Source organism: Aspergillus pseudotamarii, assembly GCF_009193445.1.
Source record: "Aspergillus pseudotamarii strain CBS 117625 unplaced genomic scaffold BDV38scaffold_27, whole genome shotgun sequence".
NCBI lineage: Eukaryota > Fungi > Ascomycota > Eurotiomycetes > Eurotiales > Aspergillaceae > Aspergillus > Aspergillus pseudotamarii.
Genome location: NW_022475041.1, coordinates 70,945 through 97,861, shown reverse-complemented (window position 1 = coordinate 97,861; position 26,917 = coordinate 70,945). Strand labels below are relative to the sequence as shown.

Genomic DNA, 26,917 nt, shown 5'->3' with positions numbered 1-26,917 from the left:
GATCAACGTTGACTTTGGTTTCTGATTAAGATCATACGATACCAATAGTCAGGAGGCGTACTAATATCATTTACTGTACTGTAACGGACTAAACATCAGCAGCATGTGGTATAATATCAAGTTGCTACAATGCTAGGATTAAGTCCGACATTCTGATTCCCTTATTTTATTTCTTCTTATTTCCAATCTGCTGTGAAAATGCTGTAAATAGGGTCTTAAGCTTGGTTGTGCGACGCAGAGAAGCGACGTTGCTAACCACTAGTATATTTTACAGGAGCATTGTAGATCCATGATAAAGTACATTTCACTCGGCGATTACTGGTAAAATTGCACATATTAAAAGATACAGAAAGCTCTCTAGAATACAAGCAGCCAGGGTCATCGCCTCAATTCCTACTCGCCAATATTTTGCACCGTCCGAGGGCACAAGGCGGTTGGAGGGAGAGATACATTGAAAATTGACACCTTCGTATTGTGCTTCTTCTAACCACGAGACACCCATTCATATTACCTTGCCCACTAAGCGTATCATAGATGCAACCAAGGGCTACTTAATGCCCAGAAAATAACATCGACCCCTAATCTCTCCTCTGCAAACACCACAAACTCCTCCTTAGTAAACGGCCGATTGGTCTTGGGATTTATAGCCTTTAAATCCGGCTCCTGCACCGCAACCACACTTATCGGCAGTTGATCGCGATAGGCATCCATAAACGGATACGCATTATTTTCCAACGTCTTCTTATAGGGAATATTGTCGGGCCCACCAACCCCGACCCCATGTTGCCCCAAAAACTCAAAGGAATCAGAAAGGTAATGATTCTCGTCCGCCCAGCCACACGGCCAGAAATTCACGTACTGAACCACATAGCTCTGACCAAAGGCTTTAGCAGCGTGCTTGGCATTCTCCAGCTCGCCGCGGAAGTACGCTTCGCAGGTGAAGTTGGTTTGCGTATTGTTCATTTGCACCTCAATGGCAGTTTCCGGGAGATTGAGGCCGTATATTTTCCCATCCAGGTCTTTCGCTAACGCGTCGAGAAGACGCTGGAAGCGGGCGCGCACATAGGGGTTCCAGTGTGCCGCTACCCATCCTCCTGGAATGAAGTTTTCCTCACAGTCTGGGGCGTCGCATTGTGGGACGCTACCATTATTGTAGATAGGATGGTATAGGTAGGATGGGACTGGGTCGTTGGCAATATTGAAGGAACGATCTTGAAGTTGGATCCAGAGGTGTTTGCCTTTGGAGGTGGTCAGGTTCAGATCACTATGGATGGCAGAGAAGTCGTAGGTGTTCTTTTGTGGTTCGAGTGATTTCCAGGTGTATAGGGTTTGGACACCGGAGATGTCAGGACGGTCGAGAAGCTTTTGGGCTTCGTTATCGAGGTCGCTGGTATAGAGCCAGTTGGCAGATTTTGCTTGTACACTTCTCAGTGAAACCAGAGCCACGAGAAGGGAGAAAAGCATGATGGGCATAATGGCAGGTTTGCGGACAGTGTTCGACAAACAAATTCAGGAGGGGGTCAATTGCTGATATTTAACGGCCAGTCTTAATGATCTTCATCTGAGATAGAGATGGAGACATCTTAAAACTTGTCGAATCACATATGAGTTTTGAGGCTGAGTCGATGTAACTTTGACCCACATTGTCTTGAAATTAACAACACTATCCACGGTGACGAAGTCTTATTCAGGAGGACTTATATTCATTCGTATTAAATTTCAAATCTCGGGACCCGCGAACCCCGAGACAATCTCTGCCTCATCCTCTGGGCTCCATCCATGGTTCACCTCTCATATTCGGCTCCACGTTTAGTTTTACACTGTTCAGTTTTCGAACACATGTCTCGACCTAATGGGAATGGGTAGTGAAGTCGATGGGCGAACCAACAGACTCAATGACAACGTGGGCTAGATTTATTGCTCTACGATTAATATAATGGAAAAATCCGGTGTATTTGGCGGGTTCGATGGTTGAGGGCATCAAATGACGGAAAGTTCAATAGCTTCTATGACAAGCGAAGATGTGGTCCTCATCGATAAATAGCTGATCACATACAAAACATCTCTTGTAGTCCTAGCTAATCGACCGTTAAGCACGTCACAACACTTCTGGATTGCGCTCTTTAGATTCTAGAGTGGTTCAGCAATACACCTTATATCTATTTTATATTACACAGATCTTGTCTAAAGAGGATTTAGGAAAGTAATACAGGATAATATATTTATTGGTTAGTATCAGTACTTGGTTTACTAGATCTATTATCGGGCAAATTCTAAAACTTCACAGCTCAGGAGAAAAGGAGGAGAATTATTCAGAATTTATACTCTTTTGTGGATTGGTATATACTCGTACCTATTTGTTCTTTACTTTCGCAAGAGGAATTTGTACCCGGTGGAGGCTGAAGACGATATTTTAGGGCTTGTTTTGGGGACTAATGTAGATAATAGTGTGTTGTTAGTAAAGAGAGAAAATCATGGATGTGATATAGGTAGCAATGTATGTGTAGCGTGTCTCGCATAATCCTAGTGTACCACTAAGGTATACTATTCGTAGGTAGGTAATGCCTTTGCCAAAATGTTGTAGGTAGCGTCCGAAAATGATCGGTAGACCATGCTTGTAGACCGTTGTATTCTTCCTCCTTTATCTTCCAAAGAAGACAATGTAAGAGAAAGGAGTAATCATCCCCGGGTATGGAGTCAGTCAAACAGGACTGAATGCCCCTGGAGCCCAGTAACACATGTGATAGACTGTAATTCCAGTCCAGGACGGGCCCACGGCGTACAATACAAGGGTATGACTCCAGTGTCATCGTGTCCATTAGTCACAGTTTGAGTGGATCTTCCCATAAGGTGTGTAGGGTCAAGAATGGTCGCCATATTTCTGACGCGTACTTGAGCCATGTAATCGGAGCAGGCACATAAGCCAGGCGACTGTGGCTCAGGGACATGTGGTCGGGAAGGGTCATCTGATTTATGCCTGTTACTAGATAATAATGCCGATGTACAATTCAAAGTCGTTGACAACCCTGCTGTAGTGGCTGCAAGACACCCAAGGTACTAGTAAGCAAGAAACGGATTAGGATATTCTGTAAGCAATCTGCAAATTGACGTATCGGCAAGACCTAGTTGAATGCTTTCTATTCTCCCCTGCTCAAACGAGATACACCTTTCGCTTGAGTATGTAGCGGATGTATTTTTATTTCTTCTTAGTACTATTGACATTCCCAAAAGAGACGTTATGCGACTTTAAACTGTTCGTGGAGGGAATATCAATATAGCTGGATCACAGGTAAGCTGAGGCATGGACATTGGCATCGTTCAGCTGCGGCCTCCAAGTAGATCCAGTCGCAACAAGAACTAGTCTCCCAAGAACCCCAAACTCGATTTTCAGCTTAATACTGTACACGGTAGCCTTCAGGGTTGTCTGATAGATATAGTAGTTCGCAGACTCCACGGCAACAAGGCCAATGTCCATGAGAACACATATCATGTTTATCATGAATAGTTCAATGATGATTTTGCGATTGCTGCGTAACGGATTGATCTTCAACATTCTATAGGTTTCCCACATGTACAAACCAGAGATACACAGTTCCTGAACACAAAATCCTGCCACTTGAATTCTCTCCATCACATTGTATGCAGTGACGTATGAATGGGAGCCCGAGAAGTTGGCGGCATATGTCAAAACAGTGGTTGGCACATGGAGGAGAAAGATATTTGCGACAATCATGTTCAAGACTAGGCGTAGAATCATCGAGTTTTGCACGACAAGATGGAGTCTGGAATACAGAACAAATGATTGTCCGGTGACCATTGCCCACCATCCAATAGTCACGAGCGTGATGGATAACCAAACGGCCGATGTGAGGTCGAAGAATTTCATAAGAAACCCGAGGGAGTATAATGGGATCCCCACGCCCGCTGAGATGAACATACTCCAAAAATAGATCCCATTGTAGTGCGTAAATTTCTTGAAGATGAGGATAATTAACTCAAGGGCGTTGTACCAGGCGACAGCAATAAAAGCTGCTATGGTAATTTTAAGCGCATCGCTATCTCCAGTATAACTGCCAATGATCCAATTCCCGGGGTTTGAAGAACTGCCAGTAGACATTTAGTACCCGATTGTCCCCGACATGAGAAGCACCCTGAGGACTGGAGCGGAAGCAATAAAGAGAAAAATTGACGAGAATCATAAATGGCGAAGGCCGTATGTTCAGTCACGTTGGTTCCATAGTTCAACAGCCCGCTAAGCCTGCGGGGTAGATTAATCCAGAACGAAGCTCGCCACTGCATGTCCCTTTCCATATCGATTGGTTGGTCATTTGAACAGCTGCACAAGGTCAAGGTATTATGGGTTGATATTCTCGCAAAACATCATAGGAGATTCTACTGCTCGCAGGAAGATGTATCCTTGCTTTAGGCCAAATGTCATCGACTTCCCCCATGGTGATTGCTGGATTAGGATTGTCGACCACTTGGTCCCCGCCACATGAAGGCTTTTCACAAGACCAAACTTTAAAGTGAAAATACATAACCGTCTCTTAGGTCAGCAGCCTCACCCGCCCTGAGGCGTGTTGGTCTGCTTCACCCAAAAGATAATTTTCATTGAAACGCTAAGGTTGAAGCGATTCAGCGTTTTTATACAACATCGCCCTGAGTATCTACCCAAAAGAACAATCTAAGACCTTTCTTATCCACCTGGCTAGCCTCTGTACCAGGCAGATATTCCCTATATCTTCCTGTTATTGTAGTTTATCGTGTCCTAAAGTTTGCGCTTTCTTCATCCGCCGGAGCTCCTCATGTCTTTCCTCTTCATGTTTGAACTGAATATGGCGTTTAGCATCATGTACATTTAAAGCTCCGGTGTATTGGATTCTTCTCTGTGGTTCCGTTCTGGATTTAAGCTTCCAGTGGTGAGGAACTAGATGGCGGCGGTGGTATAGTAAAAGTCTCTAGCTCAGGTATAGAAGATTTAACCTTAATTAAATGCCTCATAACCTCTTCCGGAATGAACGGATAGATGTCTCGTTTGTTAAAGGCTTTCTCACGTACAGCTGGGATTTCTTTAAAAAAGGCAGCTTTATCCTCAGTGTCCACACCTAGACTAGCTAGATAGTTATTTGGATCTCAATAGTAGTGTTTATACACCTGGAATAGCTGGCCATCAGGCGGTTGAATAATATGCGCTGTATAAGGGAGAGAACAGTAAGTAATAATATAGGCCTAACCACAGAACTGAAGATACTCGTACTTTAGATGAGATCCATGGCAATCATAAAGTAGTAATCGAGGCTCACTCTTTCGTGTAAGACGGTAGTTTGTATGGCGATTAAACTATCGAATCCAGTCAAAACCAATCAAACCAGGAGAATAGCCCCTAGGTGATACTCCTATACGGTATTTACCCGGAATACCTGACTAGTGCCATCGCTCCTTATGGATAAGATTGGTGAAGATAAAATAGGGTGATAGAACAAAAGCCATTTGCAGTAATACACTCTACTACAGATACTAACTCTCCTATTTCTATTAAAGAGTTGCCTCTGGAGGCTTAATTAGGCCTACTTATTAATATCTTCTGAGATTTGCCTTAGACCAAATTCAAAGTCAATTTCGTCAAAATTATAAATATTGCGTGGTGGAATCTGTGAAATAAACCCGTGTAAAATATTGTGCCAGTGTTGAGTTTGACTAAGATCTTCTGTATTTAAACGAGTCTTATCCTCTGGCTTCTGCTTAGCCAGTTTAAATTTATCTGGTAGATGTTTAATAAAGCGATAGGCCCAGGCATTTCCCACTCTTTATTGTACGTCATCTTCTGTATACCGCTAAAGAATCTGATTCGCAGCACGGTCGGTTATTGTAGAGGTAAGAGGAGTATATAGAGAATCTAGTTGACAAATCCAGCGAATTAATGCCTTCTCTTGTATATTATCAAGGGTTGCGGTTGAATAGGACGTGAGGGAGGGTTTGCTCCGCCATGAAAACGTGCTCGAAGTCGTTCATCCGCCCAACTAGGCCCTATTCTTCGCCTGTCTGATTGCTCATTAGTTAGCGCCGTACAGTATTTTTTATGATCACTGTGCGGCGATTATCATGCAATTTGTCCCACTACATGGTTTTCACATTTTGTATCTTCTACAAAGCAGGTATTTACTACCTGTCGTGGAAAGAAAACCCATTGAATCATGATGAATAATGGTAGTAATAGGCCCACGCATGAACGAGCTGTCCGAGATTAGCATCCTTTGCCTAGAAAAGAGTCAGCCGGTTAGGATAACAGGCCAGGTTCTTTACCAGAAGGTCTAGTTAGCAAGCTAGGATAGGGTAGCAATGAATTCAAGAATCAGTGAGAAATGAGGTACCTTTCCATCATCAAGACTACATATCATGGCCATCGAGCTATTTGTAAGAATCTCATCAGGAGATTAAGGGCTTGATTGCTCTCTCGAAGACCAAAACTACGAACCTTAGGGACTCATTATAGCAAGGCATTTATAAAGCTAAGGCGCTAGGCCTACTTAGGGAAAGCAAGCGTGCGGGGTTTTCCACCAAATCCTTATTAGCAGCAGTTGAACGTACGCAGTATTCAGTAAGTACTCCATATAACCGCCATCCTTTCACCACCTTTGTATAATGCTCAAGGCTCACCAATCCAGTTCACAACTTACGACATGGATACTAGTCCTCCAGTTAAGAAGCTCGCACTCGATCCGCCTCCTCTCTCCGAGTTGAGCCACGTCATTAGCGAGCGATTGAGCAAGCACTTTGCTCATGTCGCGGCCAGTATTGTTCCCTGTCCCGATCTGCGTCAGCCACCCTTCCATCTAGCTGGCGAGGGCCTCTGTGGCAACGAACGCATTGCAGACGTCGGTGGACCTCCACATCTACGACCCACTCCACGCCTGGACAAAAAGTATTCATTGCCCACCATCATGGGAGTGATGGAAATGCAGCAGAGAAGTTTTGTTTTGGGCGCAGCCGCTGGTCCATTTCATGTAATCGGGCAGAATTCCGAGCTCATGCCGAATCTGGCACGCGGGCATGATGGCGAGTGGCAGAATGAGACGCACTACGCAAAGGTCAATGAAGAGGGGCAATGTCATCTGGACAGGATTCCTGACGACTCAAAAGACTTCGGCCTGATGGCCAACCTGTTCGCTTCGGACGGTCTGTCGGGGGACGTCATTCATGTTCGGGCGAAGTGCCGGACAGGCGATTTGAACTTCACGGAAGCGATCCGGGACACTCTGAAAACGGAATATGGCGGGCAGCCCATCAGCATGGGCGGAGTCTTTCTCATTCGTAATGGAGAGACCAAACTCCATGTCATGACTGACTTCAGTCCCGATCCTTGTCCCGGTCCCGAACACGAATGGTTCAAGTATTATGACTCATCGGCACCGTTAATCTGTCTCACAGTGTTCCACTCGGTGGACTCGGAGAGCTGGGATCTACGGATGGAGCACACGCATTGCTTCTCGACACATGGGATGGGTGGGCATTATCACTACGATACGACAGCAGAAGAGGTGGAATATGAGGCCTGGTTGAACACGGCTAAGGTCGTTTATAGGATTGACCAACCCGGACAATGACTTCGACTTCAGTATATATTCATATTTCACTTCCTAGCAGCAAAATAGACCACTCGATTTGAATATATAACATGTTTGCAAAAACTAGACAAACGCGCAGCGTCCATTCCGACCTATAAAATCGGTTGCAGGCCATCGGACTTCGGACTCTATAGAACTAAAGTCCGGCCGATCCCATGGACTTAAGGGTTATCTTATCTCCGACGCATACACTTGGCTTCTTCCTGGCGTCTTTTCATCATCACTTTCTCTTGCTTTTTATAAAGATAAACCTTGTCGCCAAGCTTTGTCCCACTTACACGCTTCAAGATCTGTCATTTATTCTCCACCATGCCTGAGAACCGAAGCGTCAAAGCCGCCCTTGCACTGATCGACCAAGACCCTACTAAGATTCTTGGCTTGACAGTAGGACCTCACGCAAATGTAAAACCAGGGCAATACATCCCCAGGGCTGGTACAATCACCTAATTACCCAGACAGTCCCTACTAGCAACTAACGATGCAAACCTAAGATGCCCAATCCCACCCCACACTCACCTTCGACGTCCCCTCCCTATCAGCAACTTACATGGTCGTTAGTCTTGACATCGATGCCCCATTCCCCTCCTTCGGGGTACTCGGACCCATCCTCCACTGGATCCAGCCGGGACTCAAAGCCAGAAACGGCCAGTTAGAAGTCACCAAGCCGTTCGTTGCGAACTATATCGGGCCCGCACCGCCTCCGGGTAGCTCGCCGCATCGGTATATCTTCTTTCTGTATGAGCAGCCGGAGACGTTTCATGGGAGGAAGTATGCGCCGCCGGATGGACAAAACCTGAGTAATTGGTATCGCATGCGGTATGATCTTGATGCGTGGGAGAAGGAGATTGGGCTGGGCTCGGTGTTGGCGGTTAATTATTTTACGAGTAATTAGGACGGGTTCTACATGTGGGTTCGGTTGTTAATGGTTGCTTGGTTCATGCGGTTCAATGTTAATTAATCTTCATCATGCTAATTCTAAAGGTTCGAAGATAAAAAGGAGAAATATCCCCATGATTACAGCATGCTTTGATGTCGTGCCAGTGCTATACACCACATAGGACTGATAGTACCCTCTGCTACCAGGATGTTGAGAAATATATGAATGCTGATAGATTGGGCATTCTTTCGAGAAAATCAGATGTGATTAGACCTCGGTCAGATCTAGGCTGCTATCCAGTTCACCAAGAGAATGCCATAGGCGACAAAGCTTATAAGCTGGCCCATTTATTCCTCGGCATAAGTTCGTGAAGAATATGTCCCCTGCGAATGACCCATAATGTTCTATCTCTGTAGAATACTATGGCCAAATCAGGCTCAACCTGTAAGCGACACGCTATTCCAAGCCAGGTTGTTCCCGAGGCTCCATATTCGGATATCGGTCGTTCAAGCGGGAGGCTTTCAAACGATCAACTCAAGGCTAATTTTGTGTTTGCTGTAGGGGTCTAGAATCACGGAGGGGAGGCTCAGACTTCTTCACGGCAGGCCTAATTAATGATCTCATGAAACCAATACAATGACTCCTGGAGCCACAGCCAGAATGGATCCAATCACCAGGGAGATGGAAGCGTATGCAGCCACAGAAGGTAGCCGGAATGTCACATAGCTAGTACAACTCAGCATATGGCACGCCCACAAAGATCATCTAACCGCTCGCTCGCAACTTAGGTGCATTACGCCGCAAACTATTTTCACAATGTATCCAAGAAGGAATCATGTGAAAAATGCAGGGTTCAACTGCTTATGCCATCTGTCTAGAGTCCCAAGAATGATTGGTTCCCGTCAGGTACGTCGTCCAGCCAGCCGAGATCAAACAAGTCGCGTAGGATTCCAAGCTCATCGATTAAAAAGCTCTTCCCATCAGCGGGTGGTGGGTTGACAGATCCCTCTTGCGTCTGGTATGTTCTGTCTTGGGTTTGTCTCTGCGTGAACCTCGTTTGGTCATTACCAGCCCAGGCATTATTATCCAGTGATTGAGGGTCAGCCGGACCGCCGGTCATCGCATCATATGCCTCACTAGTGGATTTAATCAGCTTCGCTAACTTCTGACCGGCCTCTTGTGCCACCGTCCATGTCTGTCCAAGGAATGAGAGTAATTGGAGTGCTAATTCTGCTCGCTTTAGACAAGCATCTATAGGTGTTGTGCCGCGGACCACCGGATATGTCCAAACGCAATAAAGGACTGTTATTGAAGCCACGAATATAGAGTGTGCGGACAGCCATGAGCATTCCATATTCGAAAATCGATGCAGGTCCGCATAGATGGCGATAATTTCCATGGCGCTAGTGAAACACTCTTGAACAGCATCTAGGCCAGGTCGAGGCATCTGCGGACTCGGACGAAAGAGGAGCATAATGCATTGGTGGTATTTGAGTTGCAGTCGCTGAACGGCAACCCCAGAGAGCGGGCTGGAGACACCCTGCAAACGGCCTGGCTGGTGATCTTGCACCTCTTGAAGAAGAGCAACACAAGCTCTTTGCGCTTCCTGTTGCCATGCACCTACATCTGCCGGCCAAGGAAAGCGACTAGGTGACCGCGAAACTCGATACAGCATCAGCTTAATCTCTGCAACGAGGCGGTCAAAGCGTAGAGAGTAGATGCATGCAGTGTACGAGGTTGAGGCCCGTCCCGGAATGGGTCCTGCCTCTTGAGAGTTAGGATTTCGGTCCCAGTAGGTAGCCGCCTCTTCAACTTCATCGTTGCTATCGAATCCAGGGAATTCTCTATCAATCGCTTCATCTCGCAATGTGAGCGGGCGACCTAGTATCGTAGTCAGAGTACGATCCATGGAGTATGCTGACCAGAAGATTGCACTACGCAAATGCCGTATATTTCGCTGGTATGGAGGCTCGTTCTCCTTGCTACCTACAGTTACAAGAGTCAGTCATCGTTTGTGTCCAGCCCACAACTTGGGCTGGTCCCAGCTAAACTTCGATAAGGAGACGAGTAACCCACTATTATCACGGCGCTGCAGCCCAAGGTCAAGACAGCTTGCGAGTATGGTGTGCAATAGATACCACGCATTAAGGCCCTCCGGGCTGTAAAAGCTATGTTGCACCAACAGCAAGAGAATCTGCACACCCTCAATGCTATCATGAAGTTTGATCTGTGTACCGTAAGACATCCCCGTCGCAAACAGCTCCCGAGAGCCAAAGGTTCCGGATAGTTTGATTTCAAGAGATCTTGCACCAAGAGAAAGGACCAGGAATACCTGTGCCAGCGCTAGCTTCACTGGGAGTCTACTCTCCCAGACCGATGTTTTGCTGATGCGAAACACCTCCCCTAGAAGGGTATAGAAGACATCCTGAGATATGAAGGGGTAGAATGCTGATGCAGCGAAATACATCTCGGCATATTGCTGGCACTCTGCCATGGAAGGCAGGTCGACTTGCAAGGCTTCATATAGTACAGGGCCTTGACCCGGGTCGTCTAGCCCTTGATCTTGGTCATTCTGTCGCGAATACGCCAATGGCAGTCCTTGCGACTGGGGTACGCTCTCATAGATCAGACGGGCAAAGGTAACTCCGGATGATGGACCCAAATACTTGGGATCGCTGGCGTTCGTCAAAGAGAGTAAGCCCACTTCGTGGGCCAGCGGTTGGTCCCGAGTGATTCGGCTAGAGGACGAGACGGCGGGGGAGGCCCCAGACGTGTTGTCCGTTTGTGCCGTCCGACTCAATGGTGACTGGACATCAGCTAGGTGAATCGCCCTCCTAGGTCCTATGGAGTGGACATCCTGTTGTGAGACTTGTGTTGGGGAGACATGGCTGCGATGCTGTTCTTGGCGCCATAGTGTCGGCTGCGCTCGGATATTTGCCGACGGCTCGATATCTTCGCGGGCCTCCAGTTCTCTCACGCGATTCTCTAGATACTGCAATCGGCTAGAAACATTAAGCACGCAGGAACAATTACGATAAGATAAGTCTTACCTTTTAGAGACCGCTGATCCTGGTGTTCCTTCGAAACATTCCACTCCGGCTCGGGCGCAGTTCGAACAAGCGGGTGTGCCTCCGTCGCAGCGGACTTTCCGCCGTCGGCATCGCACACATGCCAGTGGACGGCGTCGGAGAGGCGAATTGAGTGAGGCAGACATGTGGAGTTAATGAGCACGCTTGCTGCAGCATGAGGATCAAAATTCGTCCAACAATAGATTTGATGGGGAAATGATGAGAGACGCTGGAGTTATCGGTTGCAACTCCGACGATATCGGACCGCGTAAATCACGTCTCTGGCGGTACGGAGTTCGGCTAAACCCCGTGCGCCTACATTGCAACATGCCCTTCATCAAATCCTTCCACACGTTTGATATTATATGAAAGTGTTCAGCTCCAAAGGAAGATTAATACCATAGAAGTTCGATTATTAGAGCAATAATATTGTTTTGATCATTAGTCAGACAGTCCCCGTCTAAGAGGGGTTTTGGTTCAAAATATATATATCGTTGGTGAGAGCTTCCGTCTGGAACCCTGAGGTACAGTAGCATAACCCAACTTTAAGCCTCTATCTCAGAGACCTTAATAATATATAAAATGTCAGCCTATTTATACTGTTTATCTTTTCAAGTTAAGTACATATCTAAGTTAGGAGGGAATAAGTAACTCAGAGCACTAGTCTCTTTCTAACTCTTTTACTCTAGGGTATTGTTATAGACTTAGCAGGGTTAGGCTAGACAACTAAGCTAAAAAAACCAAAATATCGAGATTCGAACCTATTGTTCGATACGCCTAACCACCACCTATATATGATGTTATCGTAACAGGTATCCTGTAGTATTTAGTTCTATTCAGATCCTAGATAGTAGATACTATTTCTATTAATATATTAATCTGTAAATTAAGTAAACTAGATCAGAACCAAACTAAGATCTGTAAAGGAAGTATTTAATAGTTTATCTAATATACTTTGCACAATTACCTTCACATTCTCAACACGCTCTTATACTCAGTTGGTATATTTCGATGTCCACGTATTACGTACTTTACTTTCGTCGCTGGTATATCTGCCACACTGGATCTGGAAGGTTTGGTCTCATCACCGTTATCACATAACAGGGAGCTCATTGTCAACATTATAGCAAGACGGCCTTTTCACTCATCATCCAATCCTAAGGGAACCTAGCCTGTGAGCAAGCTATCCAAAAAAGTAACAAGGCAACCAGCTCGAACGACGTAGGAGTCTCTTCAATCCAGCTTATCCATATACCCGCAGCCCCAGTGCCTGACCTAGCGAGCGTGCTTGGGCAAACGGAAGCCCAAGTACGGCAAATACTTGCCCGGATGCCAGTAGATGAACAGTGCAACGCAAGGATAGATGACCAAGGCATCAAAGACATACAAGGTCCACTCATGGGTATTGATATATCCCGTCACACCCTGAGTAAACTCCACTAGACGGTAAATGGAACGGATCTGGCGGACGTCATAGAATGGGTTAGTAAAACGCTCTCCAGCCGGATCCCGCGAACACTTACCAAGATCAGCAAAGTAGTGAAGTTAACAACACGCAGTAATGCTGGCCAGTGTTTCTTTTTCGTAACCCCATCGATGACGTAGTCGTCTTCTCCGAACATTTCATATCTCTCATGAATACTCTTGGGAAATTTTTTCGAAGTGAAATTGAACCGCACAGCGGCGACTGAGAAGAGACCAAAAGCAAGCAGTTGTACGATCACGCCGGCCTGGGCGATATGTTTTCCTCGGTTGAGCTTGCTGGCTGCATCCGTCTGAGTGGCATCAACTGAAGAAATCATGACCGCGCCGATCAGCTGGAGAAAGAGAGCGACAACATCAAAGCCCACAAAGAGTGGGGTGATGAACCTGGGAGGCACCCAACACAAGCGCAAGGTTCGTTCCTGGCGGGGAACAATCGAAAAGAGAATGCGACTGAATAGGACATAACAGCAGGCAGCCATGAGGACTGGTGCGAGAATGATGAGAGCGAATTGAAGGACGTAGACCGGTTTGTCTTTAACGTTTTGGGTTGAGATACATCGGCCAATGTAACCGACTGCCTCCACTGTGAGTGATATTAGCGTTGAAACCGACAAGTACGAAACAAAAAAAAGGTGCGTTTTACTTACTTGCGGCAGCAACGACCATGATGACCCAGACCCAGGATTTATACCTAATCCATTGCACGCAAGTCAAAATGAATGCGATGCCATATAGAACGGCCGCCACAATGGCGACCGCTAACGAGGGGTTATAGCGGTAGAATGAGACATTGCCTGTATGTTGTAGGGATCTTCCCTCGAAAACCATGACTCCCACAATTCGAAAATATTAGAGGTGGCCTTATGGAAAAGATGAATTGAAAAAGGACTCTCGACGACGAAGCGAAGGCCCACATATTATATCCTTGACTCAATGATTAGCCTGTGAGGCAAATTTCATTAGTATAATCTCGATATTTCTGGAGACAAGCCACGGTTCCATAAAAGGTATGGACTTCGTTGCTTCATAGGAGACCAGGCCGCCAAGTCCTCGATCAGTCGGCAAATGCTTTCTTGGCTAAGCGACAAACTCTTAGGAAATTGACATCTTTCAGTGCCAGCATCCATATCAACATAGGCAACTAAGCCACAGCACTGACGAAATAATTCAAGGCTTCCCTAAGACCACAAGTACAAATTGCAAGTCTTTTTCAGTCTTTCTCAAGACCACGAAACTGATACCCAATTAGGAAAGGCGGCCTCCATATCAATGCCGCGGCCGGTCACCAATCAGCCTTCCGCAGGCTCCACCCTCGCGGATCCAGCCGTCATCTGGGTTTCTCGGCATCTTGAGGCCATCCCCACGATTGTTTTCACCCCTTTTGAACCCTGGGAGGGTTTAAGAGGAATTAGGATTAACTGTGTGATCGGAGTGTCGAGCAGATATGCCTTTTTACGGTCGCCCCAGCAAAAATTGCCAGAGCTGTCGGGAGAGGCGGATCAAGGCAAGTAAATCCAAGTTCCAATCCTAGCCATATAGCGTGATGTCCACCATCAAGATTGAACCCAATAATCTAATACGAGCACCCCCGGGCTAGTGTGATCGTCTTGACCCGGTCTGTTCGCAATGCAAGCGAGCAGGGAAACCATGTGGTGGCTATCGCGACGTCCCGTCATTATTGTTCCGTGATGAGAATGACAAGACGGCTCGTCGGTCTGCGGCGGCAAAGGCTAAATCAGAAACCCGGCGCAAGCTGTTGGATAGCTCAGACAGCTCAGATGAAGGCCCGGGAAACCCCACCCACAGGTCGAACTTGTCTCGATGGACCCATGTAACCCAGCCAGACAGTACTCGGATGGTTATGGTCCCCACATTGCCGGCCGTAGTTCTTTCAACTTTGGAGGAACAGGGATTGAGATTCTTCTTCAACCGGTTTGTAAGTGCGGTCTCCGGCATGGCGGGGGATCTTCCTTCTGAACTGGAGACCTCGCCTTTCCTAAAGGCCATTCTTGTGCAGTCGCCCCTGCGTGATGCAACCATCTCGGTTGGACTAGCCGCCATGTCCAACGTCAGTCAGGACCGAGCGCTATCACTAGCGGCGCGGGAGAAATATGTGGCGGCCATTAACGTCGTTCAGAAGGCGGTTCAGAACCCTGACCAGGCGAATGCGAATCAGACGTTTCATATAATTTTGATGTTGAGTATGTACGAAGTATGAGTCCTGGCCCATCTTGTGTTCTGCGGTGCAGACCCTTCCCTTTTTTCTTGCTCGCATAGCTGATTGAATCTTGTTAGATGGTCTGTTGCGCGCCCAATGAAATCGACTCATGGACAGTTCATCTAGATGGGGTGGCGGCACTAGTCAAACAGGCTAGCTTCAGCGATGCGCTGAGAAACACCAACCCGCGCCCACAGCTGCAGTATTACTTCATTTCAATCATCAGATATTTCCTCGTCCAGGGAGTCATGCCTTCGGAGCTGGTTGATTGGTCCCCTGATCAGGTTCCTGGTACCCAGCCAGATCAGATCTCTACAGTCCGCCTGGTCGATATTCTCATTCGCTTCATGAAGCTACACTCGTCTATTCGGGAACACCCGGACCCCGATCCAAGGATAACCGCAAGCTCTGCTCTGCTTTGCGACGCAGAGCTGGAGGCTTGGGAAAGTCAACTTCCAAAAAAATGGAAGTTCACTTTGAAGAAGTCGAATGACTTCCAACACACGTTTAATGGAACGTACATGGTCTATAACGATGTGTGGGCATCGAGAGACCTCAATCACTATTTCTGGGCACGATTAATGGTGAATGAGATGATTGTTCATCATATAACAAGGTTAGACCCACCGACGGTGGACAATATTTATCAGCGACAAAGAGCGCTGGAGACCATTTCACTGATGGCGACATACATTTGTGCCGGTGCGGCGACTCAAATGGGAGCCTTTGGGTGTGGGCTTCCATCTGCGGGGCTCAAACAATTGCCACCACTGAATGGCGTGTTCATGCTGATGTTTCCTTTGGCAGTTGCAGGAGGAGCTGCTGGAGCCGGTGACGAAGTCCCTGAGTGGGTACACGATACACTTCGGAAAATTGGGAGAACGATGGGCATTCGACGAGCTTTGGAGATGATTCCCACACTGAAGCAAGTACGTGAGCGTAAAATGAGAGAATTAGGCATAGTCAAATGAGATGAAGATAGAGAAATATAGTAGAAAGTTGAGGTGGAGGAAAGAAGTACAGTAGTAGTAAAGTAACAGTACTTCTAACGTAACCGGTAAGCAACCCGCACCTGTAAGCAACCCGCACCCCAACCGCCACATAAAAAATTAAAATGATCAAAACACCATGAATTTAGACTTCTATATAAAAATAAGTAGTTCTATCGATTCGGGCAGTATATGATTTTATGGTCCTGCACACCACAGCCAGAATATTTAGATAGGGCGTGTCTAGGAATCGATTCAGTAGAAAGAATCCTATCTGTCTATACAGCTTTATCTATCTGATTTCGGCGCTCTATAAAGATCCGGGCTTCAGATACTGATATACCTTTTTTAAAAGTAATCTACTTCGTAGAGTACTTTTATTTTTTAATCTGTCTTTTGTTTTCAGCCTGGTTTTGATCAAGTTGATACTTTAATATCACTATATTATAGAAAACTTATTCAGTGTCTTTTATTATTTAATTTAGACAAGTTTTAATAGGCAAGTCAGAACTGAAATATCAATTTTTAAGTAGTTTTTTAAAGCTAGATTCTAATTTCTCTAGCTACTTAACTGTATAAAATATCTTAGATACTAAGCTGTCTTGACTGCTAGGTCTACTACTCAAAGATATAAAAGTCTTGAGCTGAACTATTAACTTAGATAAAATACACTCAGAAAATAGAGAAACTAGGCTAGTAGCTCTAAAAGTACTATAAATATTACTACTAGTAAAGATCTCTATATAAATTTTAGAATATATATTTAGAAAATCGAGTTTATTAATATAATTAAGCCCGCAGTATATTTTAGATTGAACTAGGTCTCCGTACACACACTTTAAAGACAAGAAAATAGTAATATTAAGCGGTTAAAGCTTATAAGAAACATACACAGGTATATAAATTAATATAATATTATTTTCTGCACAGATCTGATTGAATCGAGATATTAGATAACTGTCGTAACTATCTAGAATAAATAGACAGTATTTTTCTATAGATCGGCCGGTAGTAAGAGATATAAAATAATTCTGCAGTTAATATAGATTAATATTATTACTTGTCCAGTTATTAGGACTAATCTTAATTCTCTAATTAGAAGAAACTCTATTATCTTTATACCAGGCCTCTATATATACCTTGTCTTTGAAAATAATACAGAGAGATAGAATCTATCTATTAAAATATATATATTCTATAGTAGTAATCTATTTCCGGTTCTCTAGCTGTAATAAAAATAGCTTATCTAGTATATCAGATCTAGTAATAATTTTGGCTATAGTTATCAGATCTATTATAAATTCTGTTTTATCAAAATTATAGATATTACTTAAAACTATACTGTACTTCTGAATTATCTTATTTATCTGTTTAAACCAAGTACCTAGAATCTTAGAATTCTCTACTTTAGTATACTAATAATTATAGCAATATATAAAGCAGATTTTAAGCTCAGATATATACCTAGTAAAGTTATATATCTATTTCTCCTCTACAGTAATAGGGGAAGAAGTAATATTATACTTTAAAAGCAGAAGATTAGCTATTTCTCGAATATATACAGACCAAAAAGATACTCTATATTTATCTAGTAATAGAATCTATTCCTTAAATAATTTCTTCTTACTAGAAATCAATTTATAACTATTGACACGAGTATCGCCTTTAAAAGTAACTTCTTTTAGACAATTACATAGAGTAGAAAAAGATATATTAAATATTTAAGCTGTCTTCTTAATACCATAAATTTTATTATTTTTTAAAGCCGATATAGCCAGTAGGATCCTGTCTTCCTGCTCAACGTGTGATTTTGATAATTTAGGCATTTTTGGTAGTATGGCTGATATTTGAATTATCTAGGAAATTGAGGCGCGTAGAAAACGCGGTTGGGGTGCGGGTTGCTTACAGGTGCGGGTTGCTTACCGGTTACGTTATCGATTGTCAGATCGCCCGTAGTCCCGATTATGTAATTGCGCAGCGAAGCGAAGCAGATCTGGGTTCTGATTGGTCCACAGTTCTGGGGTTTTGATTGCTGAGCGGATCTATAATATCTAGGAAGTGGAAATAGTTAGCTAAGATAGGATAGTAATAAGTTTAAGAATCAGTGAGAAATGAGGTACCTTCTCTTATATCAAGATATATTGAATGTTCTAACTTTCAACTGTATTGGCTGCGTTCACAACATTTACTGTATCAGCGTGTAGTATAATAGGCCTATATCGTAATGCATCTCCACGGCTAATAGCGTGCCGACGATCCTAGAATATCCATCATCCTCTCAATCGATCTAGCGTAGATCTCGACTGCCCGGATCTTGAGGACCGTGAACTCAAGTGAACCGGCTTTCTCAGCCACGAAATCCGTATAATCGTCGCGCACGGTGCGGTTAAGGTTAATCTTTCTCACACCATATGTAATCGTCTGTTGAAAAAGCTCGTCAGACACCGGGTGTGTGCCGTGCAGGGCTAGTGGTGTAGACTTTGACAACAGCTTCCCAATCGCCGAAAGACTGATCTCACACCAAGTTGAAGGTTAGCCAATCTGCATTGATATGTGGAGATATTATAAAGCATGGGTTGCAAAAGACTTTCTAGGAAAAAGTAGCCGTGCAACTGTACGTACCGCTCAAGATCCCAGGCTTTCTCTGGCCCACCGGCCGGATAACCACCATGAATATTCCCAAAGGAAGGGGCCAGAAAATGAACACTGGTCCGACGTACAAATGTCTCTGCTTCTTCAGGACGGGTCATAACTGCTTCCATGTCCACGGTTGGCAAACCATCCTCACCACCCTCGATACGGCCCATCTCCGCTTCGATGGTGATGTTGAGAGCTTTTGCCCGGTCTACAACCTCTTTGCAATAGCGAATATTGGCCTCTTCATCCAGCGTAGAAGCGTCCACCATAATTGAATCAAAGGGCAGGGAGAGAGCCAAGTCCACATCCTCAGGCTTGATGCAGTGGTCCAGGTGGACTGCGATCGGCACGGTGGCCGCATGTGCAGCTCTTACAACGTAGCGAATGAACTCCGATCCCTGAAAATGCATGGTCCAGGGAAATAATTGGATAATGGCAGGCGAGCGCTTGCGCTCGGCAGCCCGAATGACGGCCATGATTCCGTCATTGTTATAGCTTCATGCTTGTTAGACTTCGTATTGTAACTATACGTGGATGGCATCACTCACCAATTATACGCACCCACGGCGTAGTTGTTCTCATTGGCATGGTTGAGAATGCGCCAGGTTAGATTGCTAGCGGGATATGTGTGGTTTTCGCTATTCATATTGGAATATTATATGAGTGACGGCCTTATGGATACTGGAAAAACATTAGGGGAAGGTGGTGTGCGAGGTTGTGAGTTAATAATAAACATATTGTATCTATGTCACATAGTTGTCTACACCGGCTTGTATATCTTGGCCGCGGCATACGATCGCTACTATTCGTATATCGCTTCATGTCCGTCGGCTTCGGTCCGGTTCCTGGTGCCGGTATTCAGCCGGGTTTGACCTACCATGGAAAACGTGAGTTGGACCAAATGGAGTCATTACAACGGCTTAATCTGGATAATTATTGAACGGCACATTGCATTGTATTTCTGGGTCCGCAAGGCTTGTCATAGGGCCTGGTTACTTTGCAATTAGGGTAGCTTTGAATCCCATGGGCTTACAATTAGCCGAGATACAATACAACATTATGTACTACACAAATGAAGGCCTGGGTTGGTGTGATAACTTGGAGTCTATCGTAGTACGGATTGGAGGAGGTGATGGAGGGTCATCCTTCAGCAATTTAATACAGAACGGGTATCTTTTTATATTTTTTAACATCTGTACACAATAGTGGCTCAGGATAGGGAAAGAGGGTGTTCGGATAGAGGGAGCTCAGAAACTCCGTACTGTTTAGCAGTCTCAAGGAACATCTGCTTTTCGGCATCCGCATATGGGATTCCTTCCTTACGCCGCTGTATACCGAGACGGTGCTCCGGCTCACCGGGGAAGAGCACTTCGTTGAAACCTGGGGCGGGAGTAACGCCATGGACACGTTGCACCAAAGTGTCCATTCGAGCCTTGAATTGGTCTGTCGTCATAAAAATATCAGGCTTGATGGCGATGAAGCAATGCCCGACATCTTGCGGCTTGGTGTCCTTGTATTGGTCTCCAACTTCACCACCAAATGCTGCGCCGGTCAAGACACCCGACATGACATCCATCAGAATAGCAATACCGGAGCCTTTGGGACCACCGATTGGCGCCATGCTTCCATTTAAGGCGACATTGGCATCGGTGGTTGGGTTGCCATCCGCATCCAAGGCCCAGCCTAGTGGGATGGACTCACCGCGACGGGCAGCGCGGCGAATCTTGCCTTTAGCCACGACAGAAGGCGCCATGTCGAGTATGTAAGGAACTTCGTCGTTGGAAGGTGCGCCTGCTGCAAAAGGTGAGATCCCGAGAAGCGTCTCCTTACCGCCGAAAGGTGGCATTTGTTTGGCGGAGTTGGTGAAGACAAGAGAGATCATGTTCTTCTCCAGGGCCTGAATCACATAGGTGGCGGCCATGCCAAAGTGATTCGAGTGGTTAACGGTGACCATTCCAATACCGTAGATTTCTGCCCGCTTGACAGCCTCCTCCATTGCTCTGGTGGCGACCACGAAGCCAAAACCATTGTCACCGTCCAGATGAGCCACAACGGGGGTCTTCTCGGTCAGCTTGAATTCTGGGTCTGCCTTGACGCGGCCATTGCTGACACGATCCAGGTACTGAGGTAACCGAGCCAACCCATGAGTGTCCTATGACAGAGTTAGGTCATGCTGCGAAAAGGGTCAAGGATTCACAGTAGCAGGACTTACCACGCCCCGAACATCCGCCATGACCAAGCAATCGGCCATTGATTTGGCATCTTCCGGAGAAAGCCCAGCTTTCACAAGGAGCTCTGAGGCAAACTGACCGGCGGCAGTGGGATCGGCATAGTAGCGAGCCTTCGTAGCCAAGAGACGTTAGTAAATCGGATCATCCGAAACTTGGGACACCTTACGGAGGCCATTGTGCAGTGGTTGTATGGATAGAGTTGCTGATTGGAGTTAATATACACTGACTTTCTTGAGGTTCCAAAACTCAAGAAGCACCCTATAAGTAGGAATTAGTATATACTGAGGTGAGAATACAAGGTAGCGAACTCGGATATGAGGGGGGGACGGAAGACGGTAACGGACCGAAGCCGAATTAACTCCACATATTTTGCCGTCGGCTTTTAGCCGACGACCCGCCGATTCATTAATTTCCTGGATGGTGTCATTACAAAGATTCAGAACAGTTTCCACCATTTCTTCATTCTAAACCTGTCGTTGAGATTGATTATCAGTCTAAGAACTTCTAAGCAAGGATGGCTGCTAAGTGTGCCACACCCCTGCGAACTTTGAACCCACAGCGCTTCGGACGGATCGTCGGCCGGCGACTGTACAGCAGCCAGGGCCCGACAGTGGCCGTTTTGTTCCAAGATATTGATCCTCCAGTCATTAACGGGGTTCGTAAACCTCGTAAACCAGGTGGTAAGTGCATCAATTGTTTCGTACAGTGAACTTTAGTTACCCTTGCACATCTCTTTATTATGTTTTTCTTCTGTAGCTCTTGCCCTTGTAGTTTAGTAATATCTTCATTAGCACAGTCAATGCAGATCGTCATAAGCTAACGCAACTCCTGCAGGTTACCAAGACTCGGGAGCAGACATTGCTTACACACTGCGGTCAAAGGGTATCAGCATCACCACTCCGGACTCTCCACCGCAAGTGTCCGAACACGAAGGCTGGTGCTTCTCAGATACAGAGGAAGGCATCGTCTCCGCCGTGAATAACGGCGCTACCCACCTCTGGGCTAATACAATTCTATTTGATTCGCACCCACTGCAACGATCTCAGAAATTAACACCCTATGCCTCGGATCTATATGTCGTGGGCCAGCCACCTGGCCTGGTAGAAAATTGCGACGATAAGGCATTCCTAAACGATAAGCTTCGCTCATTAGGCGGCTACACTTTACCACGGTCATGGCTAGTGTCGAAGTCTGATAACCTCGACGAGTTTGTCGGCTCAATTAAAAGCTTCCCTGTTGTTGGCAAACCTGTTCGCGGACGCGGAAGCCATGGTGTAAAGCTATGCTATAGCCCCGTCCAACTTAAACAGCACATCGAGGCACTTCTTGGGGAGTCGCCTCTGATTATGGTAGAAGAGTACTTAGCAGGCGAAGAAGCTACCATCACAGTTATGCCGCCATCACCAGAACGGCCTGAGCACTGGAGTATGCTGCCCGTGACAAGGTTCAACCATGCGGACGGCATTGCTCCATACAATGGATCTGTCGCAGTGACAGCAAACTCCCGTGTCGTGACGAACGAGGAGATGAAGGACCCGGCGTATGGAAAGGTTATGGAAGAATGTCAAGGTGTGGCCCAGCTCATTGGAGCAACAGCGCCGATCCGGATTGACGTGCGACGCTTTCGGGAGGGCGCAGAGTTTGCGCTTTTTGATATTAATATGAAGCCGGTAAGATATCCTGCGGGAATAAAGCTTGTGCGTATATAATTGCATCTAGAGGCTGACCATGATCTTTGGAATACAGAATATGACTGGCCCTGGCCGTCCCGGTCGCGAGGACCAAGCCAGCTTGACTGCCATGGCAGCCGCTGCCATCGGTTGGGACTATGGAACTCTCCTGCAGAAGATTCTGGCCAGCGCACAGCATTTAAGTGTTTTCCGTGACTACCATAGTCCGTTCTAAGCCAACGGGAGACTATCTCGGGCTGTTTGTTTTTAAAGCATCAATAGATTTCTAGTTTCAATGTACTTTTTGTCCACGATAATAAAGAGCACAAGTGACTTTATCATTCATTTACGATAAAACGACCTAATAGCGTGCGAAGAAGTGTCCGTCTATTCATATAGAATACAGCTTGCTAGTGAATACCTTAATCCACAAAATCTAAGTATTTACATGAATATCTAACATATCTCACTGGGCTTCATGGCTGTTGACTCCATTAGCATGATTCAGTCCCTTCACAGGCAAGAAATGCCACATATATTCATCTTCTGGAGCGACTTCGAAATCAAAGCGCACCAGGTCCTCTTTATAGGGGAACATGTATGTACTGGTGACCCTGCGACCATGAACTAGAATGAGTAATCTATCGCAAATGGCATTGCATCGTTCTGCAATGGTGTTACGTACCAATGATGCTCTTTGCTAGCTTGATATTTCTCTAACTCTGAGAGATTCTCGTGGAAGCTGAGGAGCGCAATCTCGAAGCCTTTGCTTCTCTCAATTGGGTCCGTCACAGACGGTCCTCCAACTACTAGACGGTGTCCTTTCACACAATCTAGTTCCTTCAACTTTTTGAGCTCTCGAACAAAGGTGTCCTTGTGCTCTCGCGTCACATCAGGACGGAACTTGAACATCACTGACGTTTCAAGTGTCAGAGGCGAACCCAGTGTCTACTAAAGAGGTAACACGGTTGTAGGACATACCCATGTGGACAATCGTCATGTTGGAAGTTTGTGTTATAAATAGGGTACAGATGTGCAACACAAAGTTATAATGCAGTATTTAGAAACTGACTGAAGTATAGGAACTAGCTTCTAGAAACAGGCGCTGGCAAGCTAAGGTGACAAAGACAGAGAGATGATGGCGAACCACTGTCTAGATTTGATTGTGCATGGGATCTACCAAGTATAAGAATATGTCTTCGGCGCAGTGTAGATTAGCCAAAGTCTGGGTCCCAGCGTGTCTCGGGCTGTAGCCGTCGCGAGGGATAGGGCGGTTAAATCCCGTAACGCTTCTGTTCATCGCGGTTCCAGCAGCGCGAAACCTCTTTCCATATGAGCACCTTTAGGCATTGCATAAAGTGTCATTTAAGTTATGCGGACAGAAACTAGTGATTAGGCTGGCTGTTAGGTCCAAGATATCTGTAATACTGTGTCCGCTTGCATACGCGTTACCCCTTTTCGCACGCTCTCCATCAATCATGCCATATGGCTGTAAGTCTCGCATAAACCTTCTGAAAGCCATATACTTCTAGGTGCGATTGTATGTATAGTGCCAGGGTTCTGAAATATTACTATAGCCGAACGGTGTGGCCGAATCTGTTCGCCGAAATCTAGCATACTCAAGGCGTAGATTAAAACATAGCATTTGAAGGCATTTCGTAGTGAGCCATAGTATTTCTTCACAGACGGAGAGAGGAAGGACAAAGGCTCTTACACTACTCCAACAATCCGTTCGCCACTATTAGTGGATAAAATATCATTGGGTTACAACTTACAATCACCCCCTTGGCCGCTAATATGATTGTTGGAGACCAGCCGTCAACCAAGCAGACGATCACGGACTCGAATATATCCTTACACTGGTCGGCTTTACAAGGCTAGGTAAAGTCCGCCTCCGTACTTTGACTTCCCCGCATTCTTCAAAACATGGGGTACATATGGCAATGTGAGGGTTTCTTAGAGCGTCTATATAATCCTCGTGGTTTTCTGGCTTCTTTGATCACAGCCCCTACGTGTCTTTGCTGAGGCTTTCCCAAGAAAAAACTCGAAGGGTTTTGTATTTTTTTTTTCTTTTCTTTCCCCCCTTTTTTATTTTACTCCGTCGACTTTATCCCACACTCATCATGCCGGACGAAGTGAAGTACTCGCTTCAACATGATGAGAAAGCCGTTTCCACGGAGAAGGGGATGAATAACCGAGTGGCTGCCGCACAGCAAATGAGTTCGGCAGAGCTTGCTGCTGCAGAGAAGAGCTTGAAGCGTAAGCTCGATGCCCGCCTCCTTCTTTCCGTATGGATTATGTTCGTGATGAACTACCTTGACCGGCTGAGTGTTGATATAACTGGCTAATATATTCAATATTGCGCCATATTTATTACGGAAATTTATACACCTCTTTCCTCCTTTTGAAGTTTCTACTAGCCTCTAACTAATTATTGCAACCCCGTTGTGCAGAACAACATCGCTACGGCCAAAGTTGCTGGTATTGCTAAGTCATTGCACATGACAAGCGAACAGTATGCTACGGCAGTGGCTATTATATTCGCTGGTTACGTGCTAATGCAACTGCTATCCAACATCTTTCTAGCTCAGATGCGTCCATCATGGTACCTCCCGGGTGTTATGACCATCTGGGGTATGCTTTCGGCCCTAGTCGGTGAGACCCACAACGCCGGGGGATTGTATGCTCTCCGTTTCCTTCTTGGCTTTATAGAAGCTGCATTTTACCGTAGGTGCTCCACTTCCAACATTACCCTGTTACAGCATTATTAGATCGCCACTAACACTTACTAGCCGGTGCCTTGTTCTTAGTCTCGTCATGGTACCGGCGTGACGAGATGGGTGTGCGCAGTGCTTTCTTGTTCTCCAGGTCTCAGCTGGGCAGTGCCTTTTCTGGTCTCATCGCAGCCGGCATTGAGAGCGGCATGAACGGAGTACGTGGCCTCGAGTCATGGCGTTTGATCTTCATTATAGAAGGCTCAGCTACTGTGTTCATTGCCATTTGTGCGGCCTATATTCTCCCTGACTAGCCAAGTAATACTCGGTGGCCCAGTCCAACAGAGCGCGCAGTTGCTCAGTGGCATCTTATTGCTGATGCCGGTCAGGTCGATGAAGATGATGGTCGGTGGAGCTATGGGTTTAAAAGTGCCTTGTCTGATTGGCGATTATACATCTTTGCGTTGACTTTCCTCTGTATACAAGTGTCGAGCGCCACGACGAACTTCTTCCCATCCGTGGTTCAGACGTTAGGCATTAACCGCGTTGATACGCTACTTCTAACTGTTCCGCCCTACATCGTGGCGCTGCTAATTTCGATAGGAAACAACTGGTCGGCAGACCGATTCAAAAACTCTTCTTACCATATCATCTGGCCATTGGTCCTCGCCATCATTGGATTCGTCATCGTTGCTGCTACACTCAATACCGGTGCAAGAGACTTTGCGATGATCGCCATGGTGGCAGGGGGCCACGGACCAAACGCCGTGCTTCTTGCATGGGTTCAAAAGACAATGCTTCGGCCACGCATAAAACGTGCATCGGCTGTAGCGTTCGTTAATGCAGTGGGCAATATTTCCCAGGTGAGTCATTAATTGGAAGCGACTTTTCCTAATTGTCATGCAAGGAGACCCCAAACTAACATACGTCTACAATCATAGATCTTCTCCTCTTACCTATACCCTGACAGCTCCTTGCCGAGATACGTCCTCGCTATGTCGGTCAACGCCGCATTCAGCTTAGCAGTCATTATCCTTACATTATTTATGCGAATAGTTCTGCTACGTACAAACAAACGTCTCGCTCGTGGAGAAACAACCGTTGAACAAGAGATGAAGGGTGGGAGTCAAGCTGAGCTGTTGGGAGTTACTGAGGAAGAGTGTGCTACGCGTAGGGAAGAGTTCCGCTTCATTGCATAGGGTCGATGCGCGATCTTATGAGAGTTATTGACGGCTGTAACCTTCCGTTCTATATGCACGATGGAATAAGCTTTGCGATGGAAGGCGCTGGGGTCTAGTATACTCACGCTGTTGTGATGATCGAAGTACTACGTGGGGGGTGGGGCATTTGTTGGATGTGGTATCATATAAACTGGAAGGACTGGATGCTGCCACTTTTTTTAT

The 26,917-nt window shown here is 46.0% G+C and overlaps 11 protein-coding genes across 11 annotated transcripts; 5 read left to right on the top strand and 6 right to left on the bottom strand.

Annotated features, from left to right (window-relative positions):
• Positions 1-3,283: 3,283 nt before the first annotated feature.
• On the bottom strand, positions 3,284-4,117 carry BDV38DRAFT_282963 (uncharacterized protein; the record flags this gene model as incomplete). Its single annotated transcript, XM_032059927.1, has 1 exon — positions 3,284-4,117. One exon carries the CDS (start codon positions 4,115-4,117, stop codon positions 3,284-3,286), a length of 834 nt encoding a protein of 277 aa, XP_031913480.1.
• A 2,500-nt stretch (positions 4,118-6,617) lies between these two features.
• On the top strand, positions 6,618-7,604 carry BDV38DRAFT_292870 (PTD012 family protein; the record flags this gene model as incomplete). Its single annotated transcript, XM_032062109.1, has 1 exon — positions 6,618-7,604. Exon 1 carries the CDS (start codon positions 6,681-6,683, stop codon positions 7,602-7,604), a length of 924 nt encoding a protein of 307 aa, XP_031913479.1. The 5' UTR covers positions 6,618-6,680.
• Positions 7,605-7,892: 288 nt separating this feature from the next.
• On the top strand, positions 7,893-8,517 carry BDV38DRAFT_292868 (YbhB/YbcL family Raf kinase inhibitor-like protein; the record flags this gene model as incomplete). Its single annotated transcript, XM_032062108.1, has 2 exons — positions 7,893-8,058; positions 8,117-8,517. Exons 1-2 carry the CDS (start codon positions 7,935-7,937, stop codon positions 8,515-8,517), a joined length of 525 nt encoding a protein of 174 aa, XP_031913478.1. The 5' UTR covers positions 7,893-7,934.
• Positions 8,518-9,376: 859 nt separating this feature from the next.
• On the bottom strand, positions 9,377-11,716 carry BDV38DRAFT_282960 (fungal specific transcription factor domain-containing protein; the record flags this gene model as incomplete). The annotated part of the gene is made up of 3 exons (XM_032059926.1): positions 9,377-10,488; positions 10,579-11,504; positions 11,553-11,716. The coding sequence occupies 3 exons, from the start codon at positions 11,714-11,716 to the stop codon at positions 9,377-9,379; spliced, it is 2,202 nt and encodes a 733-aa protein (XP_031913477.1).
• Positions 11,717-12,706: 990 nt separating this feature from the next.
• Positions 12,707-13,891, bottom strand: BDV38DRAFT_292863 (RTA1 domain-containing protein). The gene is made up of 3 exons (XM_032062107.1): positions 13,703-13,891; positions 13,094-13,638; positions 12,707-13,031 (listed from the first exon to the last, which is right to left on the bottom strand). The coding sequence occupies exons 1-3, from the start codon at positions 13,881-13,883 to the stop codon at positions 12,846-12,848; spliced, it is 912 nt and encodes a 303-aa protein (XP_031913476.1). The 5' UTR covers positions 13,884-13,891; the 3' UTR covers positions 12,707-12,845.
• A 433-nt stretch (positions 13,892-14,324) lies between these two features.
• On the top strand, positions 14,325-16,244 carry BDV38DRAFT_282958 (Zn(II)2Cys6 transcription factor; the record flags this gene model as incomplete). The annotated part of the gene is made up of 3 exons (XM_032059925.1): positions 14,325-14,423; positions 14,653-15,267; positions 15,351-16,244. 3 exons carry the CDS (start codon positions 14,325-14,327, stop codon positions 16,242-16,244), a joined length of 1,608 nt encoding a protein of 535 aa, XP_031913475.1.
• A 2,256-nt stretch (positions 16,245-18,500) lies between these two features.
• Positions 18,501-19,545, bottom strand: BDV38DRAFT_271273 (class II fructose-bisphosphate aldolase; the record flags this gene model as incomplete). The annotated part of the gene is made up of 3 exons (XM_032057284.1): positions 18,501-18,771; positions 18,885-19,394; positions 19,448-19,545. 3 exons carry the CDS (start codon positions 19,543-19,545, stop codon positions 18,501-18,503), a joined length of 879 nt encoding a protein of 292 aa, XP_031913474.1.
• A 564-nt stretch (positions 19,546-20,109) lies between these two features.
• Positions 20,110-21,305, bottom strand: BDV38DRAFT_282956 (Ldh family oxidoreductase; the record flags this gene model as incomplete). Its single annotated transcript, XM_032059924.1, has 3 exons — positions 20,110-21,051; positions 21,112-21,240; positions 21,297-21,305. The coding sequence occupies 3 exons, from the start codon at positions 21,303-21,305 to the stop codon at positions 20,110-20,112; spliced, it is 1,080 nt and encodes a 359-aa protein (XP_031913473.1).
• A 339-nt stretch (positions 21,306-21,644) lies between these two features.
• Positions 21,645-23,035, top strand: BDV38DRAFT_292859 (uncharacterized protein; the record flags this gene model as incomplete). The annotated part of the gene is made up of 3 exons (XM_032062106.1): positions 21,645-21,810; positions 21,965-22,800; positions 22,877-23,035. 3 exons carry the CDS (start codon positions 21,645-21,647, stop codon positions 23,033-23,035), a joined length of 1,161 nt encoding a protein of 386 aa, XP_031913472.1.
• Positions 23,036-23,266: 231 nt separating this feature from the next.
• On the bottom strand, positions 23,267-23,800 carry BDV38DRAFT_271270 (Dabb family protein; the record flags this gene model as incomplete). The annotated part of the gene is made up of 3 exons (XM_032057283.1): positions 23,267-23,414; positions 23,486-23,714; positions 23,782-23,800. The coding sequence occupies 3 exons, from the start codon at positions 23,798-23,800 to the stop codon at positions 23,267-23,269; spliced, it is 396 nt and encodes a 131-aa protein (XP_031913471.1).
• A 1,123-nt stretch (positions 23,801-24,923) lies between these two features.
• BDV38DRAFT_271269 (major facilitator superfamily domain-containing protein) lies at positions 24,924-26,713 on the top strand (the record flags this gene model as incomplete). Its single annotated transcript, XM_032057282.1, has 5 exons — positions 24,924-25,130; positions 25,254-25,527; positions 25,593-25,786; positions 25,829-26,377; positions 26,456-26,713. The coding sequence occupies 5 exons, from the start codon at positions 24,924-24,926 to the stop codon at positions 26,711-26,713; spliced, it is 1,482 nt and encodes a 493-aa protein (XP_031913470.1).
• Positions 26,714-26,917: the final 204 nt, after the last annotated feature.

What these genes read in the sequence shown, in the direction of transcription:
- BDV38DRAFT_292863 (XM_032062107.1), bottom strand. Translation starts at nt 13,883, where the DNA reads ATGGTTTTCGAGGGAAGATCCCTACAACATACAGGCAATGTCTCATTC. An exon ending in CATGGTCGTTGCTGCCGCAA is followed by an intron (nt 13,639 to 13,702) that starts GTAAGTAAAACG and finishes TATCACTCACAG; the next exon opens with TGGAGGCAGTCGGTTACATT. An exon ending in TCACTACTTTGCTGATCTTG is followed by an intron (nt 13,032 to 13,093) that starts GTAAGTGTTCGC and finishes GACGTCCGCCAG; the next exon opens with ATCCGTTCCATTTACCGTCT.